The following is a 14,512-nucleotide window of genomic DNA, read 5'->3' as shown; positions in this document are numbered from 1 at the left end:
ATGGGCACCTCAGGGATGAGCTTCAGACCGAGGAAACCCACGTGCTTCACATGAGACAGGCGGCCGCAAGCTCACAGACGGCTCGAATTCTGCGTGTCCTACTTTTAGCTGTCTCAGCCTGATTTTCCAGAAGTGCCGAGCCTTCAGAGGAGGTATTTGGTAGCACTCAGCATTTCTCTGAATGGATCCGAGGTGCCGCCAGCCAGGCAAACGCAGAGGAAACGCACCCAAAACCACCGAGCTCCTTGTGAAAACATGGCCAAAATGGGGAGTTCACCCCGTCACAGTCCCCCACCTCCCTCCTCGTCTGGCATTAAAAACCCCATTTCAGCCTGGAAAGAAGCTTGCAGCATTTATTCTGGAAATCCCTCTGGAGACAGAAAAGCACTTATCTTACCGCAGCGGAAATTTTGGCGGAGATATGTAAAGCAATGCGGTCAATGTGCACGTTTACACGCACTTATAGGAACGAGTCCAGAATGGTCCCGAGTCACCCAACACTGATGAACTTCTGTGCCAGGCTGGGGTTTGGCACAACTGGACCCAGGTTTCTGGGTCTGGTGAAGGAGATGGGACATGGAAGGGACCCTCGCTCCCACCTTCTCCACACAAATTCTCTGCCGTCCGCTGGTGTTATAAAAGCCGACATCCCGAGGGCTCACTGCCATCCCGCCCCTTGGGAATCCCCCAAATTACCGTTTTAGCCTGAAGCGGATGCTGTGGCTGTGCTCTAGGATGGCCATCAGGGATTTCACGTCGTACTCCATGGGCTTCTTAAAGCTGATCCCCTCAGGCAAGCCGGCCACCGCCAGCGAGCCTGGCTCTTTCAGGAACCTCTCGTAGGGCAAAGGGACCACGCTGCTCTTCCCCACAGCTTCACCTGGGGAGGGGGCAGAGTTACACACCGAGGGACACCCCGCACCCCCGACTGTGGCTGAGCCAGGCTGGAGGAGCAAAAGCAAGAGCAAGAGATCCCAATGGAAACGTTATGAGAAGAAAACCGCTTCCTACCTCTGCACTTAGCACACAAGGACCAGCAAGCTCTTTCTAAGCGCTAATTAATAAAAAGCTCACAAAAAGCCAATAAGCAGATGTCTCATCTTTTGGGTTGCACAGTAAAATCCTTGGTTGGGGTCACTTGGCACAAGCTCACCCCCCCCGGGAGTGCCCAGACGTGTGCCAGCGAGGGATGTGGCCGCCGGCAAGCCGGGAGGGAGCCAAGAGCTGACAAAGGAGGCTGAAGGGCTCACGCTGATTTTTATCTCATGTTTACTGAGATATTCTGGGAACCTTATTTTCAGTCAGTTTTCTTATTTTACCTCCTGGAAGAATGGAAAGTACTGTGATTGCTAGTGCTGTCAGGCAGCCTCGATGCACTTTGAAAGACAAGAAAAAAACCCCAACAGTCTCCCTCCATCCCACCATTTGCAGGCAGCATGAACGTCAATACATTTGACTGCATGATCACCTCCAGCAGACGAGAAATCTCACCCACTCCCCTTGACAATGGCCACAGAGTCCCCCTGTGTCCCCACCACACAGAGCTGGCTCCGTTGTACCTCTGACACCAATATCGCCCCAAAGAGTCGGGAGCAAACTGCTTTCCCTTCCTCAGCAGCAGAAGACAACCAGCAAGCATCACAGCTATACAGAGATTTTCTAACTCAGCTAAAGAGCCCACATGCCCAAACCAGGGATGCTTATGGTGCTCTCCAGGCAAGACACCATTAGAAAACCAGACCTCTCTGAAGGGTTTCAAGGAATGGCCAAAATCCTTGAGCTGCTGTCTGTGGAAAAATTACTTTGGAAACCAACCCAAGTCACTGCGACCAATAAACGTGGTGCTGAAAGCATGAAGCAGAAGAAACAGCCATGCAGGAATGCGACCTGTCTGGCAAAGCAACGTCCAGATGCAGAACATCTGGCTGCATGGCAAGGTGTCTGCGCCTTTGTCTCCAGGCTGAGGGGCAGCCAGAGAAGATTATGGGATCTTTAAATAGCTGTGGGATTTTATATTGTTGATTTTCTTTAAAATCTTTTCTTTTAATCTCTTCTTTAAAAAAACCCCCACTACCAAAAGATCTTACAGAAACCCTGGAAATCTTGTGACACTGTCAGCAAGTCCTTATTAAAAGTGATTTCTTCAACATGTTCTTTGAAGGAATGCGTGATAACTAACAACGTGCGGCTTGCATGAGCCATCAAGGTTCCTTATAGGCGGGATGGATAATGTTTTAATTAAGCCAATAACAGAAGTTTCAAAATGAACCTTTGAACCACAACACCATGAGTACACTTTCTGCAAGCTGACGGTTTCCCTGCCCCAATGCATCAGCTCTAGCGGCTTTCCACCTCCCTCCACCACCTCTCTTTGTGACGGGGAGAAGCTCCTGATGCCCACAGCGGCTCCTTATCAACCCGACACTCAACAACTCACCGAACATATTTTTATGGGGAATGCGTTACTGTCAAAGTGACCTTCACCAAGCCTCGCGCTGCGGTGCAGAGGCTCACGGTTTAGCTAAAGAGAGACAATAATCATCATTAATGCCTGTTTAATAGAAGCCGGCGGTAATCAGTCATCCTGTTGGTGCGGAGATTACCAGGCTCTAGAGGGAATACGCGATCTTTTTGACTGAGCTTTTTCTAAGATTTTTTGTTTCCAATCCCTGTTGATGGGAGGCGACTGAAAGGATGGAGAAAAAAACCCCACATATGAAAGATAACTGTTAATTTCTGACAGTCCTCTCTGTGTTGGAAACAGAATCACCCCCGGGGCACCTACTATCTCCTGCAGTATTTCTCCCCACTCAGCCAGGAGAGGTTCTTCCCTGTGGGCATGCCGAGAGGGGAGCATCTGCCCGGCGGGTTTTGCCATAGAGCGGCTCAAGGATGGAAACAGCTGAGCCTACTGAAACAGCAGCAAAGGCAGAACTACACCCAAAGCCAGAACTACACCCAATGCCAGGGCCAAAACCATTGGCCCAGGGATGCCCAACCTCCTCCTGCCACGGCAATGCCAGCCGCCCTGGGTTGGGGACCCAGCCAGCTTGTCCCCGCGCACATCCGCACACCTCGACAAGGTAAAGAGCATCGTGAACTCATCCCAACGGATGGGTTGCCTCGTTCATACAGCCCACGCAGATGCACCCTGATCGAGCTTTTTTATGCAATTACATATTTATGGTATGTCATATATGAATAATTCCCATATTCCCAGGATGCCTGCAAAGCCTGGCGCTCTCCCAGCAGCAGGACAATGAGAGCTGCAGCTCAGAGTGGGGACCAAGCCAGCGCTGAAACGCCCTCCACACCCCGTTCCCTTGGCTCTTCTGCATTGCCCCCTCCTTCCCACTTGGGCCCAACCTTTTGAAGCCAGCGAGAGAATGATTACCCCCATTCATGGGAATATTGCCTTCAAGTCCTTTAAGTGGTTTCAGAAAACCTCAGAGACTGTCCAACCCTGGGGGGAAGGGATGCCATCTCCCTTTTCTGTCTGTGAAGCCCGTGGCAGGTGCTGGGGAGGCAAGCACTGAACAACAGCCAGCAGCAGCAAATCCTGAGCGTGAGCCCAGGGTGGCTGGGGGGGAGCACCCATTATCCCCCTCCCATCATGCAGGAGTGCCCATTCCCAAACCCAGCACACAAACGGGGGCAATGCCTGCGCTTCAGGCCTCAGGGAGACCTGCACAGCTCCGGCAGGGCTCAGTAGCACACCCCAAATCCCAAATGGTGACGGGGAGCTGCGCCCATGAAAACAAAACACCTGGTTCTGCAGCTGGTCCAGCCACACAGTCTGAACTCCCCTAAAAGCATCACACTGGGTTAATGCAACCCGCTGAGCAGCACAGGGGAATATTGGGGCTCACTGCCCCATTTTCCTAACCCAACCTCGCTGTTCCTACCTGGGCCAGCACGGCCCTAGAGGTGCTGCCAGGGGACGAGCCGGGATCACGGCTGCTACTTCCAGCCACTCCACGGGGGCTCCAGCGGGCATCTCCTGAGTGAGAAGCAGGCACTGCCACTGCTCGAGTCTCCGCAGCTTGGGCCCGGAGGGAGTTCTGCAACCCACTGGGTTACATATCAACAGCCATATGGTCATCTACATTTTAATTGCAGAAGCTTTATTGCCGGGGATGATGCATGTGCTGGAACAGCACCAGCTCGTCTCTTGGAGCTGGGGCTGCGGGGCCGCCTGCTAGAAAAATCATCTTTTTTCCTTTTAAATAGACTTGCCAGGGAAAGGGGTGAGTCTCTGCAGAGCTCCGACACAGTACTTGTGAAAGAGGTGCTATAGACACGGTGTCAAGGATAAAGGTGTGCTTGAAAATCGCACTCAGGGCATGGCAGACTTCCCTGGCTGAGGGGACGGAGGATGCTCCCCCCAGCATGGGGAATTTTTTTTTTGCCCAGTTTGGGGCACTGGGAAGTGGTGAAACAGTGGCCAGATCCCATCTCGAGGCAACGCTAACCCTACGCAGGAGCGCGTCCCACCACGCTGCCCTGCCAGGCGCCTACTCCCTCGCTGGGGAGCTGGGCTGGGGCCGAAAGCCGCATCCGGCGGTGGCGCCGGGCAGCTCAGCGAGCCCCGGGGGCAATCCAAATCCCCAAATGGAAGCGTGAAGGTTCTTACTATAAAGCACATCAAACACTTCCTCTACCATCTTCCTGAGGAGGTACACGTCTGATCCCTGGTCCGGGGAGACCCTGAGCACGCTTCGCCCACACTCCTTGGCCTTCTTCTGCGCCTCCGCGTCCTGCTCCTTCCTCTGCTGGACTCCTGCAGGGGGGGAGAGGAGAAAACAGGAGACGCTGCGGTGAGAAGAGGGTTCGCAGGCGATTTTGAGTGGCTACGGAGTGATTGAACCCGCAGGCCAGGTTACACCAACTTCAGCCAGGGCTGAATGCATCCCTGGCCACCAAACCCCAGGCAAGACGGGGTCCCGTGGGCAGCGGGCCCTTTGCCGCCCCAACAGCATCAGCAAAGTCCTCTGGCTGGGCAGGAGGGTGCCCCAGGTCTCCCACCCACCCAAGCTCCCCCCAGCTCGGATGCCCCCAACATGCAGGGGAACGTGCTGGCATGGGCAGCAGTGCCAGCGGCACAGCTGGGAGTGGGGTTGGTCATCCTGTTTGTGCCCTCCCTTCCCTGGTTTTACCCACTCAGCTGCACTGAAACTGTTGTGATTAATTGGGCAGCGCATTTCTTTTCTCTGGTTTCAATCTGCTTAGCCTTCAATCTCTCAGGAAAAGAAAATCCGCCTTTCTTGGAGGCTTTTTTACCCTTCAGCGTCACGTAGCTCAGTAATACCAGCTATTTCCTGCTAATTTCCCCCATTAAACCTCAAATAAAGCATATCTTCGGCAATGACTTCCTTGCATCTCTAAATGCACAAAAAATTAAACACTACAAGTGCATTATTGCCGTTCTATCCAAAGCGATTCGCAAGGGATTTTCCTTGGCGAAGGACTAATTCCTTCATCTTCCTCGACAGGCTCTTGCCGGTGATCAGCCCTGGATGCTGCCTGGGTGCTCAAGGAGGAGCTTGTGGATCCCTCCCATGGAAAGAGCTGATGGCTGGGACATCAGTGGAGTGGGGGCAAGAGCAGCCCAGGGTACCCACAGAACTACACATAAGAAAGGGGACAGCCACCCAACACCACACAACCCCTGGCAAGCTCCACTTGTCTCCCATGGCACAGGGAAACGGGCCCTGGAAAACTTTTTTGGTGTGTTTTACCAAGGTGGTGAAATGCATCTGCATCCACACCCTCCTACAACTGACTGTCCCTCCCGGCTGGGTGCTAACTCTCCTCTGTTGACATTAATCCTGATCACTGTCAAGTCCCCCCGTACACTGGGAAAGGCTAAGCCAGAGGTTCAGATAAAGGAGGGCGTTCAAGCAGGGTCTGCGCGCCCAGAGAGATAAGAGGCTTCTTACATCTCCCAGCGATGTCTGCTTTAGATTATTTCAGATCCTTTCTAAGGGGGCAGCTAGACCATAAATCAGAGGCACTTCCAGGGATGCTTTCCACTGCGTGCCAGTTGTAAGAGCTTTATGGAGCGGAGTTGAGCCTGGGCCATTTATAATTCAAGACAGAGTTATCACATTTCACCCTGTCTCCAGCATCAGCCGCTTTGCCTGAACCCCATCATCAAGATTTTGTGCTTTCAACCAGACGTGACCATTTCATTTTGATAAAGGTGTAAATGAAACCAAAGGAGAGGGGAATCAGGATCTAATGTCGGGTGCCTTGCCCCAGCACAGCGGTAGGTCACCAGCCAGGATATATGTATATATATTTCTAAAAGTGAGATTTGCAGATGGTCATCAATGCTGTGAGCTCTAGGGAGCCACATTGTTGGCATTTAATATATAAGAGGGTGCTCCCTCCTGTTGGCCACCCTGCTGCCATTCACCACTCGGGTACCTCCCTGCCTCTTGTGAGTGGTGGGAAGGGGAGGCAGTCGCCTAAAATGTCCCTGAATGCCACCTGTCCTGCAAAACACAATGCACCAAAGCAGAGGATAACTAACGACAGCTCTCCCGGGTGCGAGTGGTGTGGTGGAGGTGGCAGGCAGCTGCCCACGGCGGGCAGGACGGAGGGGCAGAGCGGAGCCTTGGCAGACAGCCGCTCCTGCAAAGCCGTGCCGGCTCACCCCGCACATGTGCAGCAAATAACCCGAGCAGACAGCGACCCTGGCAGCTTTACAGCGCTAATATTTTCACTAGAGTGAACCCTTCCTGAGCCATCTCTCCAACGGATTAAGCACCGATATGGTTTCCATCAGCACCATGCGTGTGCACACATAGCCGGGTCATTTCTCTCCACCGACACCCCACCATGGGCAGCGTGTGGAAGCAGATCGGGTCTGGGGTCCCTCCAGTTCCGGGGTCCCCCGCACCACCAAAGCCAGATCCCATTCCAGCTTCTGCACGGAGTGGGGAAAGCAGCAATTGCCACTCCAGGAATGATGCCATCCAAGAAATGCAGGTCGCCATTCACAGCATGGCTCCCACCTTCCCCTCAGCTCCCAGGCTGTTTTTGGGGAGCCAGCAGAGGCACAGAGCTGGCATGGAAGGTTGGGTGCCGGCCTCACCACATGCAGGGCTGCCGCTAGTCACGCATGTCCCTGCAATACCTAGTGACTCTGATCTGAGATGGAGGGGACCACAGCTCTTGCTCAAGGCATCCTTTCACCACTGTTAGCCCCTTAAAAAACCAAGCAACTCCACAACCAACACCCCCAGCTCCCCAATTCATCCTTGTTTTTCCAAAACCAGGAAAAAAGCCTTGGCCCAAGAAAGCCCCTCTGCTCCTGGGGGATCACTAGGACAAACTATTTCTGCTAAGTCCTCAAAAGCCACTCCAGCACACTGGCAGCATTGCTGCAGGCCGACAGCGCTGGGGGAGCAAAGCAGCAGTCCAGCCCCAAGCCACCCCAGGGATGCTTTCGGAGAGGAGAGCTGGGACATGCAGTGCCCTCCATGGAAGAGGAGAGGCTCTGCCTGCACCCAGCTGCAGTTCCTACCCGCTTTCTCCATCGCTCTAAACACCGCTCAGCTCCACGGACGAACCACGCTGCGGCGCCCTCCAAATCACAGCCCCTCTGTGGACGGTGAGAGTCCCAGCTGGCACAAGCAAGCTCGGCGCAGGGGAAGACCGCGCCGGCAGGGATACTCACTGCAAAACTTCTGGAAATCAGCTTGCAGCTCCTTGCGGGCGCTGAGGAAGACCCGTCCCTTCTCGGTGCCCACCACGAAGGCACTCTCCTCGTGGACGGCGATGCAGGCCACCTCTGCGTTCAGCTTGGAGAGCGCCGAGCACTGCAGGGAGGCACCAGGTCAGAGCAGCTGCAGGAGCATCCCCGCTTGGCACCCCTGCCATTTTCCAGTGGGATTTTTTTCTTCCCATCAAAAGATTCTCCCATCAAAAGCAATGCTCTGATTTGGGTCAGAATTTCATGGGTTTTATGACATCCCCTGAACACTTTAGTGACTTTACAGCTCCAGAAAGGTATCCAGCTGGACTATGCTTTGCTGGAAAACAAGAACTATTTACCCATCATTTCGCTTCACTTTTTCCTATCCTAAAAGTAAACATTTATAGTATTTCTTTAAAAGAAAACATGCCTGTAAAAAAAAACCCAAAACAACAACAACAATTCGTATTTTTCCACCAGCTCTAATGAAATAAGGAGCACGGGAATCTTATTTCAGCTGCAGAACGCTAATATGGTCAAAGTCTGGATTAGTCGAATGATTCTTCTTGTACAGTTATGCAAAACATTAAAGAGATGGAAAAGACTTCCTCCATTAATCCATTTTATGTAACGTGCGCTTCCTGCTCTACATAATACACATGTATATGTGGTTTTATTATTATTTTTTATATTATAATAGTTACGCAGTGCTGGAAGCCTGAGTCATATTCCCATAGCTACAGCACCGACACTATGAAGACACTATCCCCAGGTGACGATTTAAATGGGTAAAACAGGGGGATTTTCCCATCGGCAGACCCAGGTAGACACATCACCTGCCCCTGGCACTGCGGAGGGGCCAGAGGATGCTGCCAGCCAGGGAGAGAGCAGGACAACAGCTACCCATGGACCACCCCCCCCGAACTATCTTCAGCTCCCCACATGCATTTACAGCAAGTTTGATTTGCGTGGGCTTAAACCAGTCTTTATACTGGGTCACTTTACCTCCTGCTCACCTTCTTTGAGAAGGAGGTATTGAATCATATCCCCAAAAATAGATATTTTTAAGAAACCTCCTTTCAAAAACCCAGCAGCCAATGGAAGTATTTTGCTCAAAAAGCCCAATGCTCAAAAAATAAATACAAAATCTTGGGGATGTGAGATTTGGAGGCAGACCAAATCCAAACCCTAAGCCTGCTTGACGACGTGCACGCGGCCCTGTGGTTTATTTAGCACGCACGCAGGCAGCCAGGCTTCAGTGGGTGCGGAGCCCAGCCCTGGTGAAGCGCTGGGATAAAGACTGAATTTCAGGAGCAGCCTGGCCTCCTGGCCCTGGTGTCAGCACGTAACGAGGACTGCAGAATAATGTATATTCATTAAGAAGCCAAACTATGATAACACGATTTGCTGTACGGGATGGCACGTATATAAATCATCAAAGCCACTTGGGGTGCGTCAGCTGCAGAGAACCTGCTCCTTAGTGGAGAGGTGATGGTTAAAAAGAAGGAAATTAGTATTAGTGAAAAAAACCCCCTACCTGCGTAGAGAAGACGCATCCAAGATAAATACATTAAATATGACTTGGCTGTAAAAAGGGAGGGCTATTTAGCACATTGCATTGCATTAGATATTTGTTACTACACATCCGCTTTCCCTTCTTGATCACATTCGCAGTTAAAAATAAGATTAGCTCTGGTCCACGAGACTTAATCCAGACAGTTATCTTGTTTATGTAAGCACGGCTGACTTAGGCAAGGTTTCCATCGGGAATTCTACGTCAAAAGATATGAAAGTTATTTTCTTTGTTCTCGGAGATAAAAGCCATTGTTCTCCTGTTGTGTAAAAGCTCACGGTAACATTGGTAAAACATCAAGAAAAAAAAAAAACCAACCACCCTACATTCAGTTGATACCAACATAAATATTAATGGGAAAACAATACACATCTGAGATTAACTTGGGCTGACTTTATGATCCTTATGGCTGTCAGGGCGGTAGAGGATTTTTATTTCCCAGCTCCAGCAGCTCCCTGGGCTTTCCGGCAGCGGAGGGGAGCAGGACGAGCTCGACAGCCCTCCTGCTTCAGCCCTGCTCCCAGCCAGCCCCATTAAAGGGAGGTGAAAGGAGGGAGGGGGGACAGGGATGCCACCAGCTTCTTACCATGGAGTCTAAGGCAGACACTAAGCTGGTGATGATTTCGTCTTTCTGGGGAAAAACCATATTCCACTGGTCAGCTCTGGAGGTGTTGAGAGTCACGTCCAAAGGCTTCCCTGCCAGGGCCATATTCACCTAGAAACAGAAAAAAAAAAAGGTATAGCCATTGTTGCTACTGACAGAGCTGGCGCTGAGCATCGCCAGTGCAGCCCAACGCCAGCATATACCATGGGCTATGGCGCAACACCGGCATGGATACATGGGGGAAACTGAGGCACAGATTGAAGCCAGGGCCAGCCTGAGCCCCATATTCCCCACGTCTCCTCTGCTAAAGGCAGATAATTGCGGATGCTGCTGAGCCATAACAAAACCCTGGGGCCAATGCTGCGTGTCCCAGCAGTGGCCAGGTCACCTCTGCCCTTGGGACTCACCCCCAGGTTGATGCCACCACGGTGCAGGGCGCACCAGACCGACCGTGTGGTGGGACACCCCGGATGAGCAGGCTGCGGCCGTGCCAAGCCGAAGGACGCAGTGCCGAAGCCGATGTGGAACGCTCCCGTGACCGAGCTCTGCAGGCAGCAGTGAGCAAGGGGCGACACGTGTCCCTGCGAGGACACCGTGCCAGCTGTCCCCGCGCCTCGCTTCCTATACCCTGGGCAAGAGGAGAGCCTGGAACCCAAAGGTGTCCCTGAAACGGGCCACAGCCACAGGGTGCTCTGCCTTCATCCCAAGGGAGAGAGGCAGCTCATGGCGAGGGGCTCTGTCATTGAATCATCCCACCCTGTAGCTCCTGGGGGACCGTGCCGGTGGGAGCGGGACCGGACGGCATGCAGGGACCCTGCATCCGAGAAGGGGCTTAGCCCTGGAAGCTCCGTCCCTCACTGCAAAATGGGGGAAAAAAGGGGGAAAAATGCCGGGGCCCAGCCACACGTGCAGCAACTGCGCCAGGTCTCTGTGCCCCGGTGCACATGTCTCACCATGACCCATGGCGATGCCGATGCTGCAGGGGAAACTGAGGCAGGGGCTTGCCCTACATAAATCACCCCACCCCGACACTGGGGCTCCCACACCTGAAACAGCATCACCCCCCAGCACCCAACACAGTCCCTCCCAGCTATCACCCCTCCATCCGCAGGGCAGCGTCGCACCGCCCGGCTTTAATCCTGCGGATAAAGGGTGGCAAATTAGCCGGCAACGCTCAGGAGCCACTCGAACTGGATCGTAAATCATGCGCTTGAAGCCGCAAGCGGATAAAAGAGGCCAGAGAATTTCTAACAAGGCGAGACGGGCAGGAGCCGGGGAATATGAATGAAGCTGCCTGCGTGTAACTCGATTTGCGGCTCAGCCGATAACCACGGCCGCTTGGCCCTGCTGAAAACAAGGGTTAAAAGTCAACAGCAAAAACCCAAATTCACCTTCCTGCCCCGGTTCACACCCATGTCCAAGCAGAAGGAATCTGCATGCAAAGCAGGGCCGTGCTGCCCCACGCAACCAGGGAAATGGTGGATTTTGGCCCAAAATAAAAAGTCCCCCCATGCTGGCATCTCTGCAGGTGCCTCAGCACGCAGAGGGCAGGGGGCTGACAAACATGCCCTCAGCCCTGCAAAACCTCACCGTTATGTGGCCATGCAACAAGCTAACGAGGGTAGAGACAATTCTCCATTAAACAATAATGACTGAATTTCAGAAATTGCTCTTGAGGAGTCCTCCAGGCTGGCTTCCCCTGTGTCGTCAGCCGGTGAGAGCAGGCAAGCAGTGCCGAGGTCTCATCGGTGCTTTTGGAGGGCAGAGCCATAGCCGCAGCCGCGCCAGGACTTCTGCTGCACCATGCTGAGAGCCACCCAGGAAAATCCTCTTACGCCCAGCTGACACTTCTTAACAAAGCTGACGGACTACTCTTCTCCCCCAGGACGATCTTGGGGGGGGGGGCGGTGGAACCCAAAACTAGGCATCAGCTTGGAAAATAAAGCAGGAAACCAAAGACATGGTCCTGCAGCCTGGGCACTACCACCCTCTGGCACAGCCCCCTGGACATCCCACCCTGGGGACAGGGCTCTGCCAGGCACCTCCAGCTTTACCATCACGAAGGATTGCAGCAATGCCACGAAATGGTCCGCCTTGCTCCAGCCCTGTGGTTTGTGCATGGATGGATGGAAGGACGGACAGACGGACGAGGGACCATTTCACATGCCAGCTCCCGAGCAGCTCCCTGCACACAGCCGTGCGGATGCAGGGAACTCAAGATTCCTTCTTTTAATTGATGCTGTGTTATTAAGACATGCCTTGTTGCAACTGGCAGGGAGCAGTGAGGCGACGGCGGTGCCGATGCTGGCCTGATACTGATGCCAGCCCTGAGCCGCTCTCCCAGCCCGCAGGACACTGGGCAGCTGAAATGCTGGGCTAGGGCCCAGGCATCGCCTGGGGGCTGCCGTGGGGAAAGGACTCGGTCCAGGGAGCATCACTCCCTTCTTAACCCCCCCAAAAGCACTCACTTGGAAAACAGCCTTATTTTGTTGCCCGTACATATTTCTGAGTGTCCTAACTATTATTAAATATTATGGCTATGACATGGATGTTCTTGTTGCCTTCTGGCAGTGTTTTGGAGAGCCGGTCCCTGCCTTGGTGGGGCTGGTCGCGGCCCCTCAGAGAGCTCAAGCTGCACCAACCAGCTCGGCCACGGCCTCCCATGGGAAGCGGCACTTACGGGGAAGAAATGCTCCTCCCTCAGCTGCAAAAAGCAAAATCACAAGCTGGATCCCGTCCCAGAGGGAGAACCGAAGAGAAAGCCTGGAATAGCGTCAGTGGGAAGTGGGGCAGGGTCCCTGCACCCCCTCCACACCCACTACCTGCTCTGCAGGAGACCGGGACAAAAATAATCCCCTTCACCTGGCTGATCATTTAATAAAGAAAAGGGAACATCACTCAACAAGAAAAAAAATCATAATAAAAATATGACCCAAGTAATACAACAGGACTTTAAGGGATGGGGGGAACAATATTGCTGTAGAGCTTTTAATCATTTGTGGTCACGAAGAGCAGTGACAGCGGATTTAGAAAAGGGGGGAATAAAAGGGAGGAAAAGAACTTCACGGCAAGCGCTAGGCTTATTCAAATCAAATTAAGACATAGGGCTTGAAGTTGTTTGTCTAATCAAAGGGAAAGTAATCTTTAGGAAAACTGGGGTAAACCATTCTTATGGCAGTTCGGGCCGGTGGCAGGGAGCGAGGTGGGTAGGATGGGTGCAGAGCATCCTACCCCCTTTCCCAGGGCTCCACACACCTGTCCTGCTGAAATCCCACCCCAGGGCCCCCACCAAGGGGTTGGTTTCCCCCCTCCTGGCCCACAGCAGGGGCTCAGCTCCAGCCCCATTCCGTCTCTGCATGCCGAGTCCTGTCCCCAGGGGTGCAGGGTGACTCAGGGACCGTCACGCCGCTGTCACGGGGCCAAAGCAAACATTTGCGGATCAGGGGGTTTTTTAATTATTAAAAAAATTTATTATTTAATTTTATTATTATTTAATTATTTCTCCCCTGCATGAGTCTTCCAGGGACGGGACGAGCAGCACGGGGATGAGGGTGCCGTGCTACAGCCGGCATCGGATGCGGGCAGACAGCCCGCGTGGGCCATCACCTGCTCAGCTCTTACGACACCTCCTTCCTCACCTCCCTTTATAATCCTGGGAAAGATTATAAATTTGGCCCCAGGGGAGTTTCACTCGTGAATCACCTGAGCTGCAGCAAAGGAAAAACCAGGTGCATGGGGAGGTTCCTGAACCCCTGCAGAAATGGCAGTGGTCTCCCCAAGCCAGCACCCGCAGCAGGAGCATCCCCTCTGCATCCCCCCCCCACCGCTGACCGCTGCTGCGGGGCAGCATTTCTCCCCAGAATAAACATCCTCCAGTCTTGCACACTGCGTCACCATTTCCAAAGTGTTTGGAGCAATCAAAACAGAAAAAAAAAACAACCAAAAAACCCCAAGCCAACAACAACCCCCAAAGGAAATTTCCAAGCAGAAAACTTATTACATCCCTTAAATTATAAACAGGTTCAATTAGGAGAAACCGAGGGGACTTTATGCGAGCCAGCAGTTCACATGGTGCAGCCCCAGCATTGCCTGCTGGGCTGGGGCTCAGTTCATGGCAAAGATGGGTGCTGTAAGCTCCTCATGTTGACTTTTGTCCCCCTTCTTGCTCATCTTTTCCAGTCTTACAGCAATTGCCAGCCCCGTGCCACAACCAGAAGCAACAGTATATTATTTATTAAGTTGAGCTGGTATTTCCACATTGCCATGGCGGAGCTTGAAGAAGGAGGTCCACAGCCATCCTCCCCACTGCTTTCACCTTGCCGGGTACGAAACACTTATTTAGCATAAACCCCCAAATCCAGTTTCCCAAAGGGAGCCATGCACTCGCCTGGGACTTACAAAACTAGGCTGAACTTGTTGCTGGCATTCCCCATGCCTGCCGCTCCTTCGGGCCACCCTTGCCATCAGAAAAAAAAAAAAAAAAAGGCAAACCCCCCTTTTTGGGGAATTACCCGAGGCCAAACCCAGTGCAGAGTGGGAGACACCGTGAGATGGGAACAACCAAATGCCCAGGAGGGACCGAGGACATCCTGTATCTGCTGCTTCTTATATTGCTTTCTACCAATACTGGTTT

The 14,512-nt window shown here is 52.9% G+C and overlaps 1 protein-coding gene across 7 annotated transcripts in view; it reads right to left on the bottom strand.

Moving 5' to 3' along the window:
- GTF2IRD1 (GTF2I repeat domain containing 1) overlaps positions 1 to 14,512 on the bottom strand; it is a 69,620-nt gene that overhangs the window by 35,551 nt on the left and 19,557 nt on the right. For all 7 annotated transcript variants that reach the window (XM_049803493.1, XM_049803496.1, XM_049803495.1 and 4 more), the window contains exons 2-5: positions 9,862 to 9,990; positions 7,685 to 7,826; positions 4,634 to 4,780; positions 697 to 880 (exon numbers count right to left, since the gene is read on the bottom strand). In XM_049803493.1, the coding sequence (XP_049659450.1) occupies positions 697 to 880; positions 4,634 to 4,780; positions 7,685 to 7,826; positions 9,862 to 9,984 (596 nt within the window). In that variant the 5' untranslated portion in view covers positions 9,985 to 9,990. The remainder of the gene's footprint in view (positions 1 to 696; positions 881 to 4,633; positions 4,781 to 7,684; positions 7,827 to 9,861; positions 9,991 to 14,512) is intronic.

This window comes from Accipiter gentilis, chromosome 6 (genome assembly GCF_929443795.1).
Source record: "Accipiter gentilis chromosome 6, bAccGen1.1, whole genome shotgun sequence".
In the NCBI taxonomy this organism is placed as follows: Eukaryota; Metazoa; Chordata; class Aves; order Accipitriformes; family Accipitridae; genus Astur; species Astur gentilis.
This window is presented reverse-complemented; position numbering and strand designations above follow the sequence as displayed.